General features: G+C 41.4%; 1 protein-coding gene across 1 annotated transcript in view; it reads left to right on the plus strand.

Moving 5' to 3' along the window:
• The first annotated feature begins 3,673 nt into the window (after nucleotides 1-3,673).
• RPGRIP1 (RPGR interacting protein 1) overlaps nucleotides 3,674-16,452 on the plus strand; it is a 37,392-nt gene continuing 24,613 nt past the window's right edge. Inside the window, 11 exon segments of the mRNA XM_070426183.1 lie at nucleotides 3,674-3,730; nucleotides 3,733-3,913; nucleotides 6,667-6,827; nucleotides 7,196-7,339; nucleotides 7,795-7,945; nucleotides 10,245-10,697; nucleotides 10,856-10,992; nucleotides 11,414-11,756; nucleotides 13,513-13,697; nucleotides 13,974-14,201; nucleotides 15,476-15,614. Of these exon segments, the coding sequence (XP_070282284.1) occupies nucleotides 3,674-3,730; nucleotides 3,733-3,913; nucleotides 6,667-6,827; nucleotides 7,196-7,339; nucleotides 7,795-7,945; nucleotides 10,245-10,697; nucleotides 10,856-10,992; nucleotides 11,414-11,756; nucleotides 13,513-13,697; nucleotides 13,974-14,201; nucleotides 15,476-15,614 (2,179 nt within the window).

Here is a 16,452-nt window from a genome sequence, read left to right on the forward strand (position 1 = left end):
TTAAAGATGTTAAAAAGTATATCTTAGCAACACTATGGGTATTTCACTTTTTCAGATGAGAAACATGAGGCTCTAAGTCAGTGGTTCTCAACCTTCCTAATGCTGCGACCCTTTAATACAGTTCCTCATGTTGTGGTGACCCCCAACCATAAAATTATTTTTGTTGCTACTTCATAACCGTAATTTTGCTACTGTTATGAATTGTAATGTAAATATCTGATATACAAGATGTATTTTCGTTGTTACAAATTGAACATAATTAAAGCATAGTGATTAATCACAAAAACAATATGTAATTATATATGTGTTTTCCGATGGTCTTAGGCGACCCCTGTGGAAGGGTCGTTCGACCCCCAAAGGGTTCGCGACCCACAGTTTGAGAACCGCTGCTCTAAGTGGTTAAATAATTTGCTCAAGATTATAATATTAGGGGAATACTGAGATTTATACTTATGATATCTGTTCTCCAAAGTCTTTGCTCTTTTATAGTGTTCTGCTGCTTCCCTAACAGTAGAAACTCAGATACCATGATAATTTACTTCAGAAATCTTCATTAATTCCAAGAAAAGTTTCTATCCTATTTTTAATTGGTTCAAGTCTTTCTGGTTGAGTGTCTCCTCATAGACATTGGAGGTGAATGTAGAAAACCTCCCACCCATGCCCCACCCTGCAACAGAAAAGGGAAATCTTGTGCAAGGCAATATATTTTAAAATTTTATCTCAGTCACTCTGCTGTCATTCTTAGTTTCAGGAAAGAGTTGACGATTTGGAAAAAGAACGAAAATTGCTGAATGACAACTATAACAAACTCTTAGAAAAGTGAGTACCACGTTTGGGTCCCAGTGCATTGTTTGCTATAAAAGATGATTATAGAAAAGTGCCTTCCCAATTGTAAAAATAATACATAGTTGACAAGGATATGGGGAAACTGATACTCAATACTGTTAGTGAGAATGTAGATCAGCACAGTCTTTTTGGAAGGGAACTTGATACTAGCTACCAAAATGTTAAACCTCTGTATATCTTTTGTGCCAGCAATTCCATTTTTTTAATCAAAACAAAACAAATCTTATTATATGTATATGCAAAGATATTGTATAATAAGAATGTTAATTACTGCATTTTTTTTTTTTTTAGTTTTATTGATTTCAGAAAGGAAGGGAGAGGGAGAGAATCATTGATAGGCTGCCTCCTGCATAACGCCTACTGGTGATCAAGCTTGCAACCAGGGTATGTGCCCTGACTGGGAATCTAACCTTGACCTCCTAGCTAGATTCTGAGCAACACCAGAATCCAACCACTGAGCAACACCAGCCAGGCTGCATTGTTAATAATAGTAAAAAATAATTGAAACCATCCAAATTTTCTTTGATAGGGATTGACTAAATAAATCATTTTGCATTCCCACAATAAAATATGGTGAAGCTGGGAAGGGGGATGCAGGGGGCGAGCAAAGATAAACCAAAGAACTTATATGCATATATGCATAACCCATGGACACAGACAATAATGTGGTGAAGGCCTGGGGGTAGGGGAGCAGGAGCAGGGTGGATGGAGTCAATGGTGGTGGTGGGGGGGGGGAAGAAGACATCAGCAATACTTTCAACAAAAAAAATAAATTTTTAAAAAATCTGATGAAACTATTAAAAATGATGTGGCCTTAGCCAGTTTGGCTCAGTGGGTAGAGCGGCAGCCTGCAGACTGAAGGATCCCGGGTTCGATTCCAGTCAAAGGGCACATATCTTGGTTGCAGGCTCGATCCCTGGCCCTAGTCAGGACTCTTGTGGGAGGCAACCAATCAATGTGTCTCTCCCACATCAATGTTTCTCTCTATCTCTCCCCTCCCTTCCACGCTCTCTAAAAATCAATGGAAAAATATCCTTGGATGAGGATTAACATAACAAACAAACAAAAATGCTGTAGTCATATTTGCCTATTATTAAAAGAAAAATCTAGTTGCAAAAGAATATATTAACTCTGACCCAAAAGGATTGGAGTAGGGCAAAGAGGCACCTTCATTTTTATTCTACACACTTCCACATCATTTCACTTTTTTTTTTTTTATATTTTATTGATTTTTTACAGAGAGGAAGAGAGAAAGATAGAGAGTTAGAAACATCGATGAGAGAAGAAACATCGATCAGCTGCCTCCTGCACATCTCCTACTGGGGATATACCTGCAAACCAAGGTACATGCCCTTGACCGGAATCGAACCTGGGACCCTTCAGTCCGCAGGCCGACGCTCTATCCACTGAGCCAAACCGGTTTCAGCTCATTTTACTTTTTCACAGCACACATACATTCATGCATTTCCTTTCTGGAATCAAAAATACCTGGAATTAATAAAAATTAAATGTGCCTTCTGATTCAGTTAAAGGCAGAAGAGGCTATATTGGGGAAGTTGTATGGGGGCATTCTAGGAACAACTGATGGTTTTCACCTCAGTGAAATGAGGTAGTGTGGGGATTACCCACGTTGAAGCCTCCCTACAAACACTACTATTGGCCTCTTCCCCTCATCATTCAGAACATTATCTTCTTGGACTGTCATCGAATGTATGGTCAGGAAGTGCCAAGAACTCTTAATATTAGCCTAAGCCAGTTGTTTTTAGACCACATTTATTGAAGTGATAAATAGGAAAAAAAGACATAAGCAGAAATAACAGTTTGTCAATATCACTCCACTGTGTAAACAACTAAGGATTGGCCATGTGTGTTTACATTCAAAATGGGTCTGTCCTGCCCTGGCCGGAGTGGCTCAGTGGTAGAGTGTCAGTCCAAGAACCTAAGGGTCTCAGGTTCGCTTCCTGGTCAAGGGCACCTACCTGGGTGGCAGGTTTGTTCCCTGGCCCCTGTTGGGGAGCTTGTATGAGGCAGCCAATCAAGGTGTCTCTTTCACATTGATGTTTCTCTCTCTTACCTCTCTCTCCCCCTCCCCCGTCTCTTCCTCTCTTACTAAAAATCAATGGTAAAAATATCATTGGATGAGGAATAACAAAACAAACAAACAAACAAACCCAAAATTGGTCTGCCCTAACAGCTACATACAATGGTGTTTGTAGGGTACAGTCACTGAAAAGTTGAAACTATTAGTTCCTGCCTTTCAGTGTAGTAATTTTTTAAATATTTTGATTTCAGAGAGGAAGGGAGAGGGAAATAGAGATAGAAACATCATGATGAGAGAGAATCATTGATTAGCCAATCCTCCTGCACACCCCCCATGAGGGATGGAGCCCTGACCAGGAATTGAACCGTGACCTCCTGGTTTATAGGTAGATATTCAACCATGGAGCCACGCCGGCTGGGCTCAGTATAGTAATTTATATTCTAGTTCAAAGGCAAGTATTCTCTAAACTAGCCATTGGTGATGGTAGATAGAGGAATAGAGCAAGGAAAAGAGGAATATTTTGTTCCTCATTTTAATCCAGCAGGCCTGAGAATGTCCTGGTACACAGTTTCCCGACTAAAGAAAGCTGTCATGCTAGAGGAGTTCCTTGGGAAGTAGATGTGACTTGAGTGGTTTGCCCAGTGGGCTATTTGGGGCCTAAACAGAAGTGATGCTAAAGAACTCAATAGGACCCAAAGTTCCAAGGCAGTTGGTAACTGACAGTTACAGATAAAGCAGGGGCAGAAAAAACATGTAGGGCAGTGAATGATGAACTAGGCCCAGGAGATGCTGAAACTGTGTAATAAAGACATTTTGTCAAACACCTTTGAGTATCCATCTGACAAATCCCCCCTCCCTCCTTACTTCTTCTCGGGTTCAGCATGCTGGACAGCAGTAATCCTCCTCACTGGAGCCAAGAGCTTGGAGGAGAACAGCTACAGCAGAAAGTCTCTCAGTTGCAGCATCAGCTGGATGCTGAGCTGGAGGAGAAGAGAGAAGTCTTACTTCAGCTGTCCAGAGTGACAGGTAGGTTGGGTCTTGAAGAGCTGTCTCAAATGAGGCATCCTCTGCATCTGGTTGGGGAGAAAGGAACCTGGGTCAGCATTTCTCTAATCCCTCAGTTGTTCATAGTTAGCTAGAATAAGGACACTGGCAATGAGGATCAGCTTTACAATCCAGAAAGCACAACACCTAACTCACACTTATACTTTTTTCTACATAATGACTTTCCATTTGAGAGGATGCCAATTCTTAATTTAATATATATATATGCTTTTTAATATTTATTTCGGTGAAGAAGGGAGAAAGAGAGAGAGAAATATCAATGATGAAAGCAAATAATCAATCAGCCTGCCTCCTGCACGCCCCCTACTGGGGATCAAGCCCAAAACCCTGGCATGTGTCATGACCAGGAATCAAACCATGACTTTCTGGTTCATAGGTCGGTGCTCAACTACTGAGCAACACTGGCCAGGATATTATGTTTATAAACATTCACTTTATTCATTTATTAAATATATTTTTATTGATTTCAGAGAGGAAGATAGAAATAGAAACATCAATGGTGAGAGTGCATCATTGATCGGCTGCCTCTTGCATGCCCCCTACTGGGGATCGAGCCCACAATCTGGATATGTGCCCTTGACCAGAATTAAACCCAGGACCCTTCAGTCCATAGGTCAACACTCTATCAACGGAGCCAAACTGGCTAGGGCCACTTTATTTATTGAAAGTATTGAAAATGAATTTCTCTGCCTTTTATTCTTATTAATCATTTTAGAAGTGATTGAGGGCCTTATTTATTTTTTTAGCATTTGATAGCTGAAATTGAGAAGCAAATTATTGCTCTTAGTTACCACTACCATTTTCTCCTATCCTAACTCTTGGATCACAGTAGGTAGTTACTCCAAAAATGTTTAGGGCTCACCACATTGAGAACAACATGTTCTGTGTTTCCTGGCTGAGGAGGCAATTGGCAGGCAGAGTAGTAGCCCAGCAGCCTGTCCTTTTGGCTGAATTGTTAGAGTTGCATAGTTTATATAAACTGCATCAAGGACCACATGTCAAAATATTGGAGCCAAAAAATTAAAGCTGATTAATCCCCAAGACTCACATGAAAAAAAGTCTCTTGATCTATACTGGACTTCTCAAGCCCAGACTTCAACCTTGTTGTGTTAAGCCACGGAGATAAAGCACATATTTGTTACTGCACTATACCGATATTAGTGTATACTGACTAATCACCAGACTATATCCTAAAAGTGAAATAAATATAAAGATTGAAAAAAAGACTCAAAGATTTTAAAATACTATCAAAAAGACCTTTGTCTCACTTTTTTTTGCTAGCCTAGACCTTGATATTTAGTCTTATTAAACTTCGATTTCATCATACTCTAGTATATTCACATAAGAGAGTGAAAGAAAAGAAATATGACACCAAAAAAGATAAAGCCACACACACAAAAAGAAAAATTGAGGCGGTCATGGTTATATAAAGTACAGCATAGATAATCAAATATTGTAATAATATGTATGGTGCCATTTGGGTACTAGAAATATGAGGGGGAGCCCTAGTTGGTTTGGCTCAGTGGCTAGAGTGTCAGCCTGCGGACTGAAGGGTCCCAGGTTCGATTCCAGTTAAGGGTACGTACCAGTGCAGCTTGATTCCCAGCTCTGGTCAGGGCGCATGCAGGAGGCAACCAATTAATGTGTCTTTCTCTCATTGATGTTTCTCTCTGTCTCTCCCCCTCCTTTTCACTATCTCTAAAAATCAATGGAAAAATATCCTTGGATGAGAATTAAGAAATATCAGGGGGACCGCTTTGTAAAGTATACTAATATCTAACCAGTATGCTAAACACCTGAAATTAATACAAAATAATATTGAATATAAACTGTAATTGAAAAAAATAAAAGTAATTTTTAAAAAGAAAAATTATTTTTTTCAATTAGAGGCAGGAACCATAAAAGAATAAAGCTAGGAGCACAGGTTGACTTTGTAGTAGGTATGATGCACAAGTGAAGTCTTGCAAAGACCTTAGCAGCGGTTCTCAACCTGTGGGTCGCGACCCCTTTGGCGGTCAAACAACCCTTTCACAGGGGTCGCCTAAGACCATCCTGCATATCAGATATTTACATTATGATTCATAATAGTAGCAACATTACAGTTATGAAGTAGCAACGAAAATAATTTTATGGTTGGGTCACAACATGAGGAACTGTATTTAAAGGGCCAGAAGGTTGAGAACCACTGCCTTAGAGTAATCTAATCTAACCCCCTGTTTAATGCATGATAATAGAATGATCACATTGATCACCTTCCTTCCCTAAACACACATACCCACAAATGCCCAAATGCCCACCCTCCCTCCAGATTAGGGTGGGTGTGGAGTGGGTGCCACAGAGAGTCAACAGATGGAAGTCTAAATGGAGTTGGAGAGGAGTTGTTGGCATACTGGTTTGGATGGTGCTGTCAAAAAAGTTTTGAACTGTGCCAGTCCAGTCACGTGGGTCTGTTTTTGTTTGTTGTTGTTCTACCTTTCACTCTACAGTTCTGCAGGTGGCTTTTTGTTTTGTTTTTGGAGTCCAAAGATCTACTCAGTTTATTGGGTCAATAAGCTGGATCTCCTTTGTAGAAATAAAAGAGAATTGCTTTTCTCAGGGAAAATTTATAAAATGAATTAAACATTAGTGGGAAATTTGATTTATACTTGGTCCAGCTTTAACCATGGCTACTGATAACTACAGAGTTTCAACTTTCCGGATTACTTTTTCCCCAGCTCAAAACGAGGATCTGAAGCTTGAAGTCACCAACCTGCTTGATAAACATAAGCAGGAAGTAGAGATCCTCCAAAATAAAGACGCAATTTCCCAATCTACTGACAGGCAAGCTGAGCCAGCCACTCCCCCGCCTCTATTCCTTGAGGCCAATCAGATAGAGGTATGTGCATCTTTAATCCAGCAAGCTCCCTCTATAGAAAAGATGAAAGTATCACAACACTAATCCATACTTTTTTTCTTTCTACCCTTTACCGTTAAAAGAAAACTTAACATCTTTTTCAGATGAGGGCTTGAAATGATCTGCTGAAGAGCAAGCAGCCAGTAGAGGCTGCATAACTTCCTCACTGCGACTGCGCATGAGGAGCTAGGAGAGAGAGCACTTGTGAGCTTGCACCAGTCCTCTCTTACATGTTGGAGTAGATTCTGCTGCTGGTATTTTACTGTTACCAACAACTGCTTTATGGAGAATAGTTTCTACCGGACCTGTTATATTTATACTCCCTTCTACCTATGCTTTTCCCTCTACAGCTCTGTGAACCAAAAAAACAAGAAGAAAAGAAACTGTCCCAGTTGTTAAGTGAGTTGCAAATATCATATGCAGAGACCACACTGGAACTAGAAAAGACCAGAGACATGCTTATTCTGCAGCGCAAAATCAACGTGTGTTATCAGGTGCAAGAAAAGAGGGTACAGGAAGGGGAGAGAGAAATAGGCACATGGGAACCACTTACAAGACTGGGAATGAAGCAAGGCCCGAGTTTCCAGGGCTGATGCAAGGTGACATGAGGTCCTGTGCAAACACAGAAAGTGCTGTCCTTTGAAAAACTTGAGAACTCGAGCATCCCCACTGGCGACAGAAGCCACTGAAGGGGCTGGGAATGGAAATGGCGGGTGTGAACCTGCTGAATTTAAATTTTGCCAGTCCCAGGAAAACATAACCCCAGGGCACTAATAGCACTACTGGTCCTGGAGGGGTCTGTGAGGAATCCAAATTTTTTCCTAGTGGCTGAATTGGCCCTGCTAAGGAGATAGCGGAGTGTCTTTTACCCAGCAAGTACCAGCTTTTATCTGGGCTCTTTAGTTCTGGGCCACTGAGGTAGAAAATTTCAGACATTATTTTGTTTCAGGAGGAACTGGATGCAATGATGACAAAAGCCGATAATGAGAATCAAGATCACAATGAAAAAATGGAGAGGCTGAATAGACTCCTAGACCTCAAGAACAATCGTATCAAGCAGCTGGAAGGTATTTTAAGAAGCCATGGCCTCCCACTATCTGGCAAGTCTTAGTATTTTGTTCTCTTCTCCTTGGGACCCATCACACAGCTACTGCCTGTGTCCTTGGCGTATGACTTTTCCCTCCTGTTCTCTATCCTACCATCTCTGTTGTTTTAATACATGGCCAGCAGCTTCTTTTGCTTCATCACATCAGCATCTTTCTCTGTTTTCTCTGGAGAGTTTCAACAGGGCCCGGCAATTGCTGGATCTATTTTGAGGATGAGAGCAGATCACCGTTGGCCCTCAGGCTGGTGTAAACACTCCCTCTCTTAAGATTGTTGCCTCAAGCCAGGCCTACATAGCAGTTTTTGTGAGATAATAGAATTTCATCACTCATTTCTCATCATCCTTGTATGTGATTTCTCTCTCAACGTCTCTAAATTCTTTGTTGTAGTTTGAGGACCTAGGCATAACAGGACATGTGGCTGGACACTTATGCAAATTTCATGATGTGGTACTTCCTATATTTAGTACAATCACTACTGACCAGGACCTGGTTTCAGCCATGCCTGTCAAGAAAATTGGCTTTGTTGTTATGCCCAGTGGTGAGAGGCCTGACTTACACTAAGCGAAATTCATCAAAGACTGATATTTAAGCCAGCATGTTCATTTGTTATATCTGTGATAGTGGCTGCCACGAGAATATTTGAAACCACTGTTCAGGACAGCCCTCTCTCTGGAAGCAGGATCAGTAAGCAGGTTACTTAGTGAGCATGGAGCTAGGGGAAAGGGCTGTGGCCCATTCCGGGGCATGACTTATCCAGTGCAGGGTGAGTCTGTTCAAAGGTCACTGCCATATAACAAAGGAAACCCCTCCTTAGACTGAAATTCTCATGTCTTCCAGTTTCACGGTCTTTCTCCTGGAACAGTGCAGGATAAACACCCTTATCTACTTCTAAGGATTTATTTATTTATTTATTTTTAACAGATTCATTTATTTTAACTTAATAGGTCTGTCATTACTGGTAAGGCTAACGAGTTTTTCCAGTTATATGTATTATTTCTTTTGAGAATTGCCTGTTTCTGTTCTTTATCCATTTGAACTGTGCCAGTCAGTCAAGTGGCTCTGTATTTTATTGATTTGTAGAATTTCTTCATATGCTAAGATTGTTAACTCTGTGTCATGGAATGCAAAATTTTAGATTTATTTTCTTGAGTTATATTAATCTTATCAATTAAGAAACCCATGTCAGTCTCTGTATTTCATTTATTTGGGGCAGGATGAAATTCTAATGTGTGCAAAATATTTTTATTCTACTACTTTAACTCTTTAAATAGGACCTTCACCATCAACACACTGAAGACTCAAATACTCACGATATCAAGTTTCTGGTTGGTTGAACATGGGAGGTAATGCACAGATTTGTTAGACACTCTTACATATCTTTGCATTCCATTGTCAATATTTTCAACCTCATTCCAATAGGTGTCCTCCTCCATTTTTTACTTCATTGCTCTTTAACTTAAAGTGGATTTGCTTTGCCATCTTATGATGAAATCAAATTCTTAACAGAATGAAGATTCTTGGCACTAATCTGGCTGGAGAAGGGAAATCATTTATTAGAAGGGGCCCAAGGTAACATAATAGACTAGAGGCCCAATGCATGAAGATTCGTGCAGTAATGGGCCTTCCTTCCCCTGGCTGCCGGCACCGCCTTCGCTTTGGCCCAGAGCCACCTTTCCACCTTCCCACGCTGCCCAGAGGCCCAGAGTGGCTGGGGCAGTGTGGAATGCCTGCCCCCAGCCACTCAGTGCCTGTGCATGCAAATTAATCTGCCAGGTTTTTTTATGGGTTTATTTGCATACTCACTCCTGATTGGCTGGTGGGCGTTGTGAAGGTATGGTCGATTTGCATCTTTCTCTTTTATTAGTGTAGATACCATTACTGTAACTTGCTATTTTGCCCATTGGTAATATCCCAACATTTTGGAAATATTCACATTTTCTGTTTCTAGCGCTTCTCTGATGGAATTACCAATTCATTCACAGGCTGTTGCTGTAAGCCAAAATGTCATTTGTAGAATAAATTGTGCCTCCAGTGTTTTCCTGAGCTTAGTGTTTACTTTCCCATTACTCATTTTGAACCTTACTTCTAAAGGAGATATTGGATTGTTTAGCCACCAGAATTCAAAGCTCCTGGTTGTCATTCTGCTGCTTTTCCTTTTGAATCACATGGTTTCTTGAAATAATCACAACTTGGACTTCCACCATGGTTTCTAGTCTCCTTTTGTCCACCTTCCTTTATTCTAAGAAAGAGCTCCCTACCCTTTCATGGATAGGCAGTTTTCTTTCCCCTCTAGAGCAGCTCAAAGATGTGGCTTATGGTACCCGACAGATGTCATTATATCTGGAAACACTGCCAGCCCATAGAGATGAGGATAAAGTGAACATTTCTCTGTTGCATCAAAGTGAGAATCTGTTTGAACTGCACATTCACCAGGCCTTCCTGACCTCTGCTGCTCTGGCTCAGGCTGAAGACACTCAACCTACCACTTTCTGCACCTATTCCTTCTATGATTTTGAAACCCACTGTACCCCACTAGCTGTGGGGACACAGCCGCTTTATGACTTCACCTCCCAGTATGTGGTAGAGACAGACTCCCTTTTCTTGCACTACCTTCAAGGGGCTTCAGCCCAGCTGGAGCTTCACCAGGCTCTAGCCAGTGAGCACCACACCCTTGCAGCCGGATGGATTTGCTTTGACAGGGTGCTGGAGACTGTGGAGAGAGTCCATGGCTCTGCCACACTTACTGGTAAGTGCTGTCAGCTTCCCACAGCTCCTGGGTCCAATGCAGAATTTCCCAACAGCTATAGTTGCTCCTCTGGTGCTCTCCCATTTCCTTTGCCTTTATTCTTGATCCTCGCCACACCATCTGTATCCTCCATGCCTTTCATACTTTCTGCTGCCCAGGAGCTGGTGGAGAAGACTTTGGGGTGCTAGAATACTGGATGAGGCTGCACTTCCCCGTAAGATCCAGCCTACAGGCATGCAATAAGCGAAAAAAAGCTCAGGCCTACCTGTCAGCCTGGAGGGCCCAGGAGGATGAGGTGAGAAAAAGGATGTGCCCATGCATCTCAAAGGAGCCTCATCCCAGCAGCTCATGATATCAGCTCATCCTCCCATTGAATGTGAATGGAAGAGAAAAACTGTCACACCACAAGTAGTTCAGATTCTTCCCTTGGCCAAGCCTGAGTTTGAAATGAAACCATGCCCTTGGAGCTAGTTACCTCTCCCTGCTGTGAACAAAATAGCTTTTCTGTTCCATTCTCTCAGACAAGGCCCGAGTGCCAGCATCTCCCTCTGATAGCCATCTGCCGGAGTCAGTGTGCAGGCAGGTGAAAGTTATTAGGTTACTTTGTGACCCAGTTCGCTAGGTCAGAGCTCTTGCTCATTAAGGGTGCTGGGCTTCACCTACAACAACTCTCCTAGGTTGCCCTTTCTCTCCATCCAAGACCAACATCTCTCCAGGCCAGATCAGAGACTTGGAAGCATCAGAATGAGCTGCAGGTGGAAATCACCAGATGCTGTGGCCTCCAGAGTCGACGGCTGGGAACCCAACCCAGTCCGTATGCCATGTACCGTTTTTTCACCTTTCCTGACCACGACACAGCCATCATTCCAGCCAGTAACAGTCCCTACTTTAGGGACCAGGCTCAATTCCCAGTGCTTGTGACTTCTGACCTGGATCAATATCTGAGACGGGAGGCCCTGTCTATATACGTTTTTGACGATGAAGACGCAGAATCTGGGTCCTACCTTGGCAAAGTCCAAGTGCCCTTGCTGCCTCTTGCACAAAACAAATCCATTAAAGGTGGGAGTTCAAGGTTACTGCATTGTTATAGTCTTTGCCCAATGTTATCTTCCAGTCCTAATTCTACTTTTCTTTGATTACTTGCTTGGAACAGTCTCTCTTAAAAATCTGCTGAAAGGACTTTAGAATATTGTCAAAAGTGACAGTGCAGACTTAGAGTTTCACTAGTCAGTGGAAACATTGGCTTCTTCTGCTTCAACAACTAAAGCAAGATTCCCAAGTGGGTAAACCCACCAACCTGAAGTCATGCCTTTATTTCTGAACAAACATTTTCCAATTCTGTAATGCTTCCCAGTATTTGTCTTTACTTCAGAACAATTGTTTCTTAGCACATGACTAGATATCTGATTATAAACTGTCCTTTACACTCCTTCATAATTCTCTTCCTTTAAATATTAGACACAAGTTAGCAAGGGTTCTATGCTATACCACAACTAAGGGAAATTTCTTTAAAATATCCCTTCCCCCTCCCCCAAATGGAGCTTAACTTCATACTACCTTACTTTACTTTCATACCCAGGGTGGTGGGGTGCACCTAGGAAGGGTCAACTCTCTAGAAGGGTGAGGCAGGAATATCCACACTCTCATTAAGAAGTATGATGGAGCCCTAACTGGTTTGGCTCAGTGGATAGAGTGTTGGCCTGCGGACTCAAGGGTCCCAGGTTCGATTCTGGTCAAGGGCATGTACCTTGGTTGCGGGCACATCCCCAGTAGGGAGTGTGCAGGAGGCAGCTGATCGATGTTTCTCTCTCATCGATGTTTCTAACTCTCTGTCCCTCTCCCTTCCTCTCTGTAAAAAAACAATAAAATATATTTTATTTTATTTTTATTTATTTATTTTTTATATATTTTATTGATTTTTTACAGAGAGGAAGGGAGAGAGATAGAGAGTTAGAAACATCGATGAGAGAGAAACATCGATCAGCTGCCTCCTGCACCTCCCCTACTGGGGATGTGCCCGCAACCCAGGTACATGCCCTTGACCGGAATCGAACCTGGGACCTTTCAGTCCGCAGGCCAATGCTCTATTCACTGAGCCAAACCGGTTTCAGCAATAAAATATATTTTAAAAAAAGAAGTGAGATGGATGCAGCCAGTAAACCAATCATGTTTAACAAGCATCTGGATGTGCCAGGAAGTTTGTGAGGTCTCTCTCCTCCCAATATCACAAGTGCTTTAAACAAACAAGCAAAAAGGCTGACACTTCTGCTCACAAGCCATCCTTTGCCAAAGAGGAGATAAAATGTGAGTCATCTGTTAAATGAATCAGCATTACAGATCAGAAGTCTGGCCTTTGGGAAAAAGCTATTTTGCTTGAGTTCCCTTGGCTTTTGTTATTTTAGAAATAAGGACCACTTGAGTATAGATAATGGTTTCCTTGGTGTGCTTAAGGCTTAGCAAGCATTTGGTAATAGCAATGATAACGCGATCCTGTTTATTGACTGAGTGACTGATGACAAGCAAGCTCTACCTATCCGTACATCCTTTGCCTATCCCTTCTTGAAACCTGGGGATACCCACCTTCCCCTCCAAATATTTTAAGGGCGTATTATAAGTAAATATTCTTAATGGGAACATAAATATTCAAGACCATTCTATGTCACTTCTGAGTATATTAGCATCATGATTATTTGATGAAAGTTAATTGTAAACAATATGGTGACATTTAAAAATGGAGGGAATAGACAAGGTGCTGATTAAGCTCACTTACCTATTTCATTTGATCAGATCTTATTCATGTCTGTGTGTGTTTCAGGTGATTTTAACCTCACTGATCCTGCGAGAAAACCCAATGGATCTGTTCAGGTACAGCTGGATTGGAAGTCTTGCTATCTATCTCCCGAGAGCTTCCTGAAACCAGAAGCTGAGACTGACGAGAACGGCGCCAACCACAGTTCAGAGATCTCATCTGATGAGGAAAAGGGTTCCTTTCCTCCCCAGGTAGCAGACCTCCACCAATCCTATGGGGCATATGTGAAGAAAATAGTATTAAAATTGAAGAGGGAAAAAAGTTCCTTCTGTGAATGTCATGCGTTCTGCAGACTTAGCACGCTTCATAATGCCGCGAGGCGTTTCATGGAGCCAAACACTGGGTTTATTGTGGGGAGAAGAAAGATTTGGCATCTCTCAGCTCTGTGACAGGAGAGACATGAAGTCTAATGCTAGCCTTCAAATTCCTTTCTTGAGAATCAAGGCTGTTAACTATCATCTTATAAGGCTGTTTCTGCTCCTTTTATTCCGGACCAGGTGGTAACTGCTGAGATTCCCATCGCAGCTGACCAGCATGCAACTAAGAGAAAACCTCCTCAGGGGGGAGAAAGAAAGGAAAGGGAACACCAGGTTGCAAGCTACTCACGAAGAAAACATGGCAGAAGAACAGGTATCCAAGGAAAGAACAGAATGGAGTATCTTAGTCGTAACTTCTTAAGTGGAAATACACTACAGGTAAGGCCTTAGAAACCCGAAGAACTAAAATGTGGGTGGTAGTATCCCCAAATATATTGTTCTCAGAGGAAAAAGCAGAAGCAGACACACAAGATAAGCAATAATCATGGCTTTTTGTGGCTACTATGTGTTTCCACAAGTAGTTTAATAAACCTCTGGACTGTTCAATTCAATGTAATAGATTATGTAATCTGCAATTTATGCTTAGAACTTTAGTACCACAGTTTTAACCAGTCCACTTCAACTATAATGAAAACAAATTAAAAGATAAGTATTGCCCTGGCTGGTGTGGCTCACATGGTTGGGCGTCATGCTGTACACTGAAAGGTTACCAGTTTCAGTCCCAGTCAGGGCACAGGCCTGGGTTTTGGGCTCGATCCTTAATAGACGGCATGGATCGGTGTCATTCTCTATGTTTCTCTATCTCCCTCCCTCTCCCTCTCTCTCTAAAATTCAATTAAAAAAAAAAAAGAACAAGTATTTATTGAACACCTACTGTGTGCTTGATACTGCCTTTTCTTTATAGGAAAGTGGATTAAAGTTACTATTTAGCACCTAAAAATATGTGCATATAAGATTATAAGCCCTGACCAGTTTGGCTCAGTGGATAGAGCATCAGCCTGTGGAATGAAGGCTACCAGGTTCAATTCCAGTCAAGGGCATGTGCCTTGGTTGCGGGCACATCCCCAGTAGGGGATGTGCAGGAGGCAGCTGATTAATGATTCTCTCTCATTGATGTTTCTAATTCTCTATCCCTCTCCCTTCCTCTCTATAAAGAAATCAATAAAATATATTTTTTAAAAAGATTATAAATATGTGTGATATGATTATATATTACATTATTATGTTATAACTAGAGGCCCCTCGGCCTGGCCTGCAGGGATCGGGCCGAAACTGGCTCTCTGACATCCTCCGAGGGGTCCCAGATAGCAAGAGGGCACAGGCCAGGCCAAGGGACCCCACCAGCGCACAATCGGGGCCGGGGAGGGACCGCAGGAGGGCTCCAGGGTGTGTCCAGCCCATTTCTCCAAGTCCCAATTGGCCAAACCCCAGCAGCAAGCTAACCTACCGGTCAGAGCATCTGCCCCCTGGTGGTCAGTGTATGTCATAGTGACTGGTCAAACAGTCGAATGGTTGGACACTTAGCATATTAGGCTTTTATTTTATAGGATAATTTGTATTGCATTAATTATATATTAATGTGATTATTACTTTTATTAAATAATTATACAATATTATTACATGTAATTTTATTTATTGCGTTTATTCTGTAGCAGGTGAACTACACTGAATGGAAATTCTCAGGGTTTAACATCTCCATAGATGATTATTTAAAGAATCAGGAAAAGGAAGAGGAAATTACATCATTCCCTTCAGCACTGATACAAAATGAAGCTCTCCATCCTGTAATTGGTATTGTCTTTTTAAAATCTGATTTTCCTATTTAATCATTGAATTCTTTGATCAAGACAGTTACTTCTTCATCTACATTGCTAAAGTTTTTATGGGAATGTAGTACTGAAGACCCTAGGCTCAGTTTTATGTTACAGTGGGCTGGTTAGGCCAATTAAGGTTAGAATTCTCAAAGAAAGTAGCTTTCTATGTATTTAAAGCTAGCTATAGCCAGTTTAGTTACCTAGCAATTATAAGATGTTAATTACTCCAGGGTCTTATGAATTATGGTTACAAAGAAATAGAAGAAGGAGCATAATTGGCTCATTTGTGATGTTAATCCAAATTTTTTATTGTTGTTAATCCTCACCCAAGAATATTTTTTTCCATTGCTTTTTTAGAGAGAGTGAGAGGAATGGAGGGATGGAGGGATGGTGGGAGGGAGGGAAAGAGAAACATCAATGTGAGAGAGACACATTAATTGGTTGCTGCCTTCTGCACACGCCCCGACCACAGACTGACAATCTAGCCCCTGAGCCAAACCAACTAGTGCTCCAAATTTATTTTTTTTCTATTTTATTCACCAGTTTATTTTGTTTTTAGATTTCTTGTTGTTTATTTTGATTTTTAGATTCAATTGTTGATAGATATGTATTTGTTGCCATTTTGTTGTTCATATTTTTTAATTCTTCTTCTTTTTCTTCTTATTCTCCTTCTCCTTCTTTGTTTTCTTCTTCTTCTTAAAGAATACCTTCAACATTTCATATAATACTGGTTTGGTGGTGATGAACTCCTTTAGCTTTTTCTTGTCTGGGAAGCTCTTTATCGGACCTTCAATTCTAAATGATAGCTTTGCTGG

The sequence above is a fragment of the Myotis yumanensis genome, unplaced genomic scaffold (genome assembly GCF_028538775.1).
Source record: "Myotis yumanensis isolate MYYU_CA2020_CCGP unplaced genomic scaffold, mMyoYum1.0.hap1 SCAF_1, whole genome shotgun sequence".
In the NCBI taxonomy this organism is placed as follows: domain Eukaryota; kingdom Metazoa; phylum Chordata; class Mammalia; order Chiroptera; family Vespertilionidae; genus Myotis; species Myotis yumanensis.